Genomic DNA, 10221 nt, shown 5'->3' with positions numbered 1-10221 from the left:
CTCCCGTTGCTTGGTCCCAGCTCCTGCCAACCTAGCAGTTCGAAAGCACGTCAAAATGCAAGTAGATAAATAGGAACCGCTCCAGCGGGAAGGTAAAAGGCGTTTCCATGTGCTGCTCTGGTTTGCCAGAAGCGGCTTTGTCATGCTGGCCACATGACCTGGAAGGTATATGCCGGCTCCCTCGGCCAATAATGCGAGATGAGCGTGCAACCCCAGAGTCGGTCACGACTGGACCTAATGGTCAGTTTAATACTCTAGAATAACCCCGATATTCATGTAGCAAAAAGGGACACCCTGCCGCTGCTGCTGTGCCACCATAGCCTCCCTTACCTGGATTGCAGCAGCAGTGACAACAATGGCTTTGTCTAAGGGCCAGCGCAACACATGGTGCCACATGAGGAAGGCAGACCACCTCACCTCTTCTCACTCCAGCTGTTAATGGTAGCAGCCTTGGCAGGCTCAGAACCATGTTTTGAGGAAAGGGTCAGGTTAGAATAGAGCGAGGGAAGCAGTGACAGTATTGGCTTGCAAGAGGGAGCAACCATAGCAGTAGGAGGGGGGCAGCACTGGGGTCTGTAGAAAGGGAAATGCAAAACCCTCCCTCTCCCAATTTGCCACCTGATCCACATGGCTCAAGGTGGTTCGTGGTTGGGACAGCTCCCCACTCCACCTGATCCTGGATAGTTCCATTGGGAAGAAAAATAAATTTCCTTTCTCCCGAACTTCCAGCTAATGTGTGTGCTACTTTAAACCATGAGGGCACTCTTTGTCTAGTAACCTAGCCAGCGCTTCCTGGTAGCCATTGTCTGCAGCACTAAAACCTGGCCCGTTTTGTTGTTCTCTCCCAACTTGTTGAGATAAGGTGTCTACTATTTTCTCTTTCATCTCTAGTCATCCTGTAAATGGCTCTTGCCAAGATAGTGAAACAGACTCCCATGACAGGTGATGGACTATCCTTCACTGAAGTTTTTAAGCAGAGGTTGGATAGCCATCTGTCAATCTCTATATATAGTTGAGATTGCTGCGTTGAAGGGGGTTGGACTAAATGACCCTCAAGGTGCCTTCCAACCAGTCTGATTCTATGCTTGCATGAATAAAGCCTCTGAACTCTAGAAATTGTAATTGATCATTTCAATCTCACTCACCCAAGCTGCAAGCTCTCCTAACAGGTATTACCCTTACGGTGAAGTAATTGTGGAAAGTCGTAACAGTTTGTATGATAGTGCTCTATAAAGTACAACTGGGGCCTTAGATTGGTTTCGTGGTGATGCTAATGGATACCGATGGAGGCAGATGTATGAAAAGCCCCATGTGAAAAACCAAGGTGAATTGTAATGGCCAGTTTTTATTTTGAAAAAATCAGACACTATTTCACAGTGTTTCCTGTCTTTCACTTGGCACACTTGTAGCCATTTCATTAGGCTTGTCCAGTTTCTTTGTCTTTTATCACACTCAAGGGAAAACAGAGGTTTATGTAACTCCAGACCTGCCAATCTGGAAAAATGCCCAGTGGTATTCCTTTCCTTGTAACTAAAGTTTCCAACAAATAAAAAAGAAAGGGAACTCAAGGTTGTAAAAAGGTAGGATTTCACTTCAGAATCCAGCTCCTAAATCTGCAGGAGAATAAGGTTTCTTTTGTAGTTTTATATTTCATCCTTTATTATAGATTATCTTTCACATTTTTGGATTAGATCTTATACAATGAGGCCTGCAGCAAGATTTAACAACACAGGAGTCCTTCTGTTCACTTTGCCATCCATTAATGGCAAAGTGAACATATACAGGCAGAAAATTGGGATATAGATTTTAAAATCCTTATATACATTTTGTTCAACATAACAAATAAGATAATTTTTCTTCTATTATAACTAAAACAAATGGCACTTTTGATTGCCCCTCAGATAGTTAACCTAAGAGACGATAGGGAGGTTGTAGCAACAATAATTTTGACCAAAGACATTTGTATCAATCATCTGTTTGGTTCACCTTTTCAGTTGTTTAGTGTGTTTTTACTGAAGTTGTAAACTGCTGCAGATTAACCCCAAAATCATTAAACTAATTTCCTTGCTTAAAAAAACCTCATCCGATGAGGATATCAGTTTTCTCCTGCTGACAACACAATCAGCTACTTGCTTATCCAGCATGACTTGTAAATGAAATATTATTCTTTTCCTGTTTTCTTCTTCTTTCACACTTCAGATTCCTCTCAAAGGTCAAAACAGCCATTTCTACTTCATTGTTCTCTGTTCAGCTTCTACAAAAGCTTCTCTCAAGATCCGTGGAATGGGGAATATAAATCAAATGATGTTTCTCCACTTACTGTATAGCTAGATTACATAATTTATTCGAAATGTCACCAACATTAGCCAATTGTTTTAACTATATTATTTCACTTCATTTGGAATCTGTATCAATTTGATAAAGGGAAGACACTGGGGTGTGGGGTCTTTTGTCCTTGGTGCCAATGTGCTCAAGTAGCCTTTTGTTGGCAGGGTTGATTGGGGAGGAAGGAGAGAGAGATATGAAAGTTTTTTTTGCTGATTTTCTACCAAGGCTTTGGGTGCACATCAACACTGGCATATGGATGGTGCTCTGTAAATCATTCTCCTTCATCTACATCAGGGGTCAGCAAACTTTTTCAGCAGGGGGCCGGTCCACCATTCCTCAGACCTTGTGGGGGGGCGGACTATATTTTGGAAAAAAAATATGAACGAATTCCTATGCCCCACAAATAACCCAGAGATGCATTTTAAATAAAAGGACACATTCTACTCATGTAAAAACATGCTGATTCCCGGACCATCCGCGGGCCGGATTTAGAAGGCGATTGGGCCGTATCCGGCCCCCGGGCCTTAGTTTGGGGGACCCTGATCTAAATGTTTCCTTTGCAAGAAACAGGTATGACAGGTACCTACACACCAAGGGGCTTACAATCTAAAACCAGCAGAAGACATGGCCAGGTGTGGTGGACAGGGGAAGTATAAGTATTTACTATTTAAATTACACATACTTTAACTTAGCTACAATGGGAGGAACTCAACAGAGCTTTGCACAGATCACTCCAACAACACAGGCATTGTTACTTGCCTGATAGAACCAACTGCCCTCTCCTCCCCCCACATCTATTATTCTCCCCATCCCCCTACCATGAACCAATTAGGTGGGTGCAAGGGGGCACATAGGGTGGGGAGAGGGGAAAGAAGATGGGAGAGACCCCCATTGCATTACCAGGAGTCCTTCTGTGGGATTCCGCTGGGAGGACCGGAATAAGATACAGTGGTACCTCTGGTTACGAACTAGTTCCGGAGGTGCATTCATAACCGGAAACCACTCGTAACATGAGGCGCACTTAAGCTAATGGCGCCTCCCGCTGCTGCTGCACTGCTGGAGTGCGAATTCCGCTCGCATCCCTGGGCAAAGTTCACAACAAGGGGCATCTACTTCCAGGTTAGCAGAGTACGTAACTCGAAGCTTTCGTAAGGGGGACGGTATGTAACACAAGGTACCACTGTATAGGGTGCCTGGGGGCATCAGGGGAGATACTGGGCATGTTGCCACCTTTCCTTGTAAATTTTCTGCACATACTCTGCACATGCACTCATTGCACTTCTAATCGCTTGCTGGATTGTTTTTACAGAGTTTTGTGGAATTTCCAACAGTTTAAGAGTTAACGTTTATATATGGACACTTAACTGAGTTTTACTTATTTTATTAAGAAATTGTCAGAGCAATCTTGTACATGACTATTCAAAGTAAACCCATCAAGTTAAATGAGCCTACTCCTCAGAAAGCCAGCATACAATTACAAAATTTAATCTCCACTAAAAATGCCATTCTTCAGTTTCCGTTTTCGGTTCCCCTTAATGGAGGCAGCTCCCACGACAGCAAGAGATCTTGGCAAAGGAAAAACAAGGATGATTGAGGGTAATTATCCTTGCAAGTTCTCCCCAGGGATTTTTTTGGGGGGGGGGCCTTCACTCGCAGTTCGTCTCAGTACCTGGCTCTCACTCCAGCATGGAGGCGCTCAGTGCAAAAGCTCTTTGCCTGCTGAAAACCCTCCAACGCCGCCATTAAGAAACAGAGGTTCTCCTGTTAATTAGAGCTTCATTTGGACCGTAATACAGGCACGTGCTAGAAGAGAGGAGATAAACTGCAGAACTGAATCAGCTGCAAGGTCGTTAAGGTTTGAACTTAAGAGAAGACTTCATTCAGTGCAAAAGATGGTGTGGCAGAGGGGAGCCTACAGTTTCTTTATATGAAGTTTTCTTCTCTACATTTATGATTTGGCAACCCTTCCTTGAATGTTAGTTCAAATTATATATGTGCAAGCGAGAAGGGATGAAACTAGATTATAGATATGGAATATAATAAACGGAACTGTGTGTGTAAAAATACCGTTCTGTTGTCAAAATATATATTTTTTGTTTCTAGGATATCATGCATGAGATAATTTCTCTTTCACACAAACATGCACAGAGATGTACAGAAATCACAGGTCTTTAATAATCCTTGTATCATATGAGTTTTAAGGCATCAAATATATATACTGGAACTCTCCAGAGACCATTACCCATTTTGCTCCTTAATGTTCATCAAAACCAGTGAATTACATTTCATAGTACAGGTAGACTTTAAAGACATTTATGCATCCTTTATAATATTGTCTGCTTCCACTTTGGTCGTTAATGAAATAAAAGTTCCATTCACATTATACCTACAGAATACAGAAAGAGAAAACACTGCCCCCCGACTTAACCTCTGAAGGAGCTTGAAGAACTGAAGTTGCACACATATTGCAATTGTACGGGTTTAGATAACCATTTCCCTTCCTATAATGCTCAACATATACCCAGGTTTCTGACAAGCCTGGAACAATTATACTACACTGGGCAACATGATGGAAGGTTCTGGAATGTTTGAATGTACAGAGGTGACACAGCTACTGGGCTCAGGGCCATGCTGGTGGTCCCACCTGCAGATGTCCATCATCGGCAGAGAGTCTACATCAAGAATGCCTCCGCTCCTTATGCATAGCCTCCTTCAAGAAAGGCAGTCCATGCAAACTGGATGGCGGAGTCTGGCGGTGGAGTCAGAATGGGCAGGCTCCACATAGTCCTAATTCTGGTACTCACATGTTTCCCCCTTCATGAGACAGGCGAAGGATGCTAATGTCACTTAAGAAATCTCAACTATGGCTTGATTGTGTCAGTGTCCATGTGAGTTTGAGCACCCTGAAGATTTGAGGGAGTCTGATAAACCTTACTTGTTCAGGTTTAGTGATCATTTTCTTTATTACAAAATCCTTGGGAACATCAAAAGACAGACAAAATGTAACCAGTATTGGCCCAATTTTCAGAGTGGGCATTTGTGCAACAGGTTAAGAGATTAATTTCAGGATTCAGAAATATGTAGCTACACATCCAAGAAATGGGAGATAATATTTTAGAAATGTCTTGGTTCTTCTGTTTTTTTAATAAAGAGATTTGTGGTAAGTTTACAACACTTTGGTGAGGTCATAAATCAGTAACATAACCATAATTACCAGAACTTATTGCCTTGGCTGTCCAGTAGTTATGTAAAGCATACCTCTGTTGCCAGACAGACCAACTCAGGACCCTGGAATTATTACATGAAAATATTTTAAAATAATACTATTGGTTAAAATATCACAACTAAAAAAATCTAAAGGCAGGGGCTGTTATTTGATGTCTAGTTTCCAAGCCCTTCAATTATCTGAACATGTAACATGATTTCTCCAAGCATTTTTTCTCTAAAAGGGTATTCTTGAGATTCTAAGAGTTTACACAAAAATTTCTGAGCGGCTAAAATATGGTCATCTTGACCCAATTTGTGCGAACCTGCTCTGGGTTAAAGGGGGTGAAGAGATAACATACTATCAGTAGAATTCTAAATACAAACAGTATACCTGCTACATCTTTTCTTCATGGCTGGCATGGATTAGGTCTGTTGCTGCACTGCTTTCCTAACACAACAGAATCAGTTGAAGCCTTGAGTAACTTCGACAGTGAGTGCTGAGCCTCATATACAAAAAAAGCATCTCATACAGTATATACTTAAGACTCACAGCTGAAAGTTAAGGTCAGGTAACTGTAGCCAAGACACCCAAACTGGTAAAACTGATTATAACTGCATACAGCAACATTGGTTCAGACTGTACGTGTATGACATCAGCATCATTTTATACATTCATTACTAAAAAGGCATTTTAAAGCACTATTTTTACATATATCTAGAAAGACCATAATCAGAAGCCAAATAGTTATGATTCCATTGTCCACATCTTCCTGAAGTTTTCCAGTGTGTCAGATTTCCAACAGGTTTGTTTCATCTAAACAAAACAGAACACATATAACTATATATGGAAGTACCAAACAATCTAAGATAGGGGATGGAGTTATATAATAATTATTTATTATTATTATATTATTATTATTATTATTATTATTATTATTATTATTACTGTTGTTTATTTGTTGTTGTTGTTGTTATTCTGTATTTTGTGCTTTTATCTTGTATTTTTATGCTGTGAACCACTCTGAAATCTACAGGTGAAGGACAGTATACAATTTAAATAATACTGGTTCATGCCCATCACTTTTTAAATCTGTAGTATCACCATCCAAGATTATGCAGTCATGGTATTCCTGCCCAGAATTTTGGTGTGATACACTAAGATGAGCATGCATAGCTTGAGTAGTCCATCACCATCCCTTGGTTCCTGTAGTCTTAAGCAAGCGCCAGAGCCAGAAGCATTATCAGAACTTTGGTTGGCCGCAATGCATGGCTGGGGAACTGTTTCACTTTGGTAGGTCTGAAGCTGTGTAGGCCTCCAGTAAGGGGACAATTTACCAGCCCCACATCAGTAGTGCTCTTGGTGACTTCTCTTAAAACTTCCTGTTTCTAAGACATACCATCAACAATCTTTTGCAATAATACGGTATCAAACCTTCCCCTCCCCTTATTTGAAAGCATTTTCTACTCATTTCAGTGAAGGTGAGTGAAGTTGTACATTTGAGAATGGCAAGGTGGCCCTGAAACAAGACAGCATACTTATTACTCAATTTTGTTACAGTCCCCAAAGCTTTCAAGTGGACTCCGAACTTACCGCCCTTCCACAAACAACTTAAGCCTTTCTTTGCCTGGTGGTACTATTTTCCACGCCATTGCTGTCTTCCGTTCTCCTGTACAGAAGTGACATTAACATAAGCCTGTAAACATCGTGAATCATTGTTTTTCCTATGTTTGGAGTTGCCCTTTTCTCTGGACAGACATTTCTATTGTCACCTTTCATGTGGGGAACCTTCACTACCAACCAGAAGAGCACGCCACCCAGGAAGAACAGCATAACAAGGGGAAGACCAACCTGGTTCTACCCATCAGCCAGTGGATGTACAGCTGCCATGTTTCTTTTCCTCTTCCCCTCTCGATTTGTTCATTAGTTTTTTGAAACACATCTATTAGGGAGCATGACCTTGCAGTCAATTCTAGCTACCAATTGTGCTGTAAAAGGTAAAGGGTAAAGGGACCCCTGACCATTAGGTCCAGTTGTGACCGACTCTGGGGTTGCTGCGCTCATCTCGCTTTATTGGCCGAGGGAGCCGGCGTACAGCTTCCAGGTCATGACTAAGCAGCTTCTGGTGAACCAGAGCAGCACACGGAAACACAGTTTACCTTCCCGCTTGGAGTGGTACCTATTTATCTACTTGCACTTTGAGGTGCTTTCGAACTGCTAGGTTGGCAGGAGCTGGGACCAAAGCAACGGGAGCTCACCCCGTCGCGGGGATTCGAACCGCTGACCTTCTGATCGGCAAGCCCTAGGCTCTGTGGTTTAACCCACATGGAGAAGTTATTGTCAGGGAAAAAAGACTAGCTTAGTAGCATGTAGGGAATCTTTGGCCTTCCAATGTTGCCAAGCCACAACTCCCATCATCCTTGGCCATTGGCTATGCTTGCTAGGACTGATGGGGGTTATAGTAACATCTAGGAGGAAACACACCCAATGTAGGTATCTTCCCCTGGTATCTCCAACTAAAAATATCAGCTAGGAAGTGAGGGGACGCTGTACTGGAGACTCTAGGGAGCTACTAGATGGACAAAATCTGAGCAGATATAAGTCAGCTTCCTATGTTCTGTCTCCACTGTTGCAGGCACTATGCCTTCAAATGTTGGTTGTTGAGAATTACATGTGTGGAGAATGCTGCTGCACTTAAGCTCTGCTTTGTGGGCTTCCCATGGGCATCTAGAGGGAACTATGAGAGCAGAGTGCTGAACTAAATAGACCTTTGGCATGATGCAGGAGAGCCAGAGCCCTTCTTATGTACAGACTTTTTGCCTGGGAATTTGAGAGCAACTGTCATGGTGGGGTGTGAGGGACTAAATAATTCGGAATCCCTACATTTAATTACAAACCGGCATCAATTAAGAACAGAACTTTTCTCTTCTTGAAAATGCCACGATTAATGGGTGCAACCCTACTGAGCTCAATAGCCAAGGCCGCTTAAATTTTCAGCACATACTATTTAGGCATTCCTATAAAAAGGCAAAATAAAATTGCTACTTACAGGGTCTCTGTTTGTTCAAATTCTTTTTCAGCTTCTTCTGTGAGACAAAGAAAATCCAATGATTATTTCGCATATCCATCATTGCATTAACAGGAGCATAAGAACAGGTGTGCCATGTTAAATCAGCAGGCCAGCACATGAAGATCTAAGTGGTTCTCGCTGGCACGATGTAAACACACTGGCAGTCACAGCCACAGCTGAGGCAGAGCAAAACTTACTGATCATTCGGCAATTACCGAATGCTAATTATTTTGTCCACTTTGGAAAAGGCCCAAATATGCACAAGGTGAGTCCTACATAACTTGCCTACGTGACTTATCTAAAGTGGGAAAACACGTCCTCTGATAGGGGTGCCAACCTGAATAAAATATTGAGAGGGCAGGTAAGCCCTGCTCCACATAATCAATCACATGACATGGCATGCACACATCATTTGAATGGCAATGCCAATCAGCAGGGGGGGGGGGGGCGAAGGGACCTTGGCCTTAGGAGTTGGCTCCTAGTCTAAGCACTAGAAAATACCATCCAATTTGATTTATGTCATTTCTTTCTCTAGGGCAAGCTTGGCTAACCGATGGCCCCTTTTCAGATCATCTTACATTGCAGATTACTGGTTAATCCAGCCTTTTCCAACGTGGTGTCTTCCAAAGGTTTTAGACTACAAGTCCCATCATCTCCAGTCAGCATGGCCTATCATCAGTGATGATGGAAGCTATAGTCCAGTAACATCTGTTTGGCACCACATTGTGAGTATACTGGGTTTTACCGAAGAATTATAGCGAACCCTGGAAATCCAATTCGTGTAGTATAGGGGTGTGTAGCAATGTATTTTGCAACTGTAGTATAATCCATTTCATTGGGACAGATTGGAGGAGGGCATGTGGAAAGGAAAGGCCTGTGTATAGTAGAGAGCACATTTGTTGTTGTTGTTGCTGCTGCTGCTGCTGTTTAGTCGTTTAGTCGTGTCTGACTCTTCGTGACCCCATGGACCAGAGCTCGCCAGGCACTCCTGTCTTCCACTGCCTCCCAGAGTTTGGTCAAAAGTAATAAAAGGAACACATTACCAAAAAGTGCGCTCCTCCTATATCTTACCAACTTGAAATTCTTTCTTTTTGGTGCACGCTTCATAGGCAAAAATAGCAGCTACAAAAAGGACAACTTCTGCAGCTATTGCAAGAAATGGCTTGAGGGGTGTCATATAGGTGAGAACTTTGAGATACACTTCGCCTTTTCTTGCACCTAGAGGAAACACGGCTTCACACGAGTAAACCCCAGTATCTTTCTCAGAGAGATCCATGATCTTCAGTTTTGTTATGTTGGCATGCTCTTGCATAATGATGTACTTTTCTGGCATCAGAGTAGTATTAATAGCCACCTGGTGCAAAAACAAGTTCACAAAGCTTTAGTAGGGTGACATAAAATGGACTCATGTTAGCACTGGAAGTTCAGAAAGTAGGAATTAAAATATGGGAATGGAATACTCTTAACAGGGAAACTATATATGCAATGGAAAAGCAGAAAGGGAAAAGGAAATGGCACAATTATTATTATTATTATTATTATTATTATTATTATTATTATTATTATTATTATATTTATACCCCACCCATCTGGCTGGGTTTTCCCCGCCACTATAGGC

The 10221-nt window shown here is 42.1% G+C and overlaps 1 protein-coding gene across 2 annotated transcripts in view; it reads right to left on the bottom strand.

Moving 5' to 3' along the window:
- Positions 1 to 4381: 4381 nt before the first annotated feature.
- EMB (embigin) overlaps positions 4382 to 10221 on the bottom strand; it is a 31256-nt gene continuing 25416 nt past the window's right edge. The window contains exons 7-10 of one of the 2 annotated variants that reach the window (XM_060280309.1): positions 9675 to 9957; positions 8583 to 8616; positions 7127 to 7202; positions 4382 to 6349 (exon numbers count right to left, since the gene is read on the bottom strand). In XM_060280309.1, coding sequence (XP_060136292.1) covers positions 7145 to 7202; positions 8583 to 8616; positions 9675 to 9957 — 375 coding nt within the window. In that variant the 3' untranslated portion in view covers positions 4382 to 6349; positions 7127 to 7144. Of the gene's footprint in view, positions 6350 to 7126; positions 7203 to 8582; positions 8620 to 9674; positions 9958 to 10221 lie in introns of both variants that reach the window. The other variant, XM_035100730.2, reaches the window with a different exon arrangement.

Source organism: Zootoca vivipara, chromosome 11 (genome assembly GCF_963506605.1).
Source record: "Zootoca vivipara chromosome 11, rZooViv1.1, whole genome shotgun sequence".
Classification (NCBI taxonomy): domain Eukaryota; kingdom Metazoa; phylum Chordata; class Lepidosauria; order Squamata; family Lacertidae; genus Zootoca; species Zootoca vivipara.
Note: the sequence above shows the minus strand (reverse complement) of the source record. Positions and strands in the feature narration are given on the sequence as shown.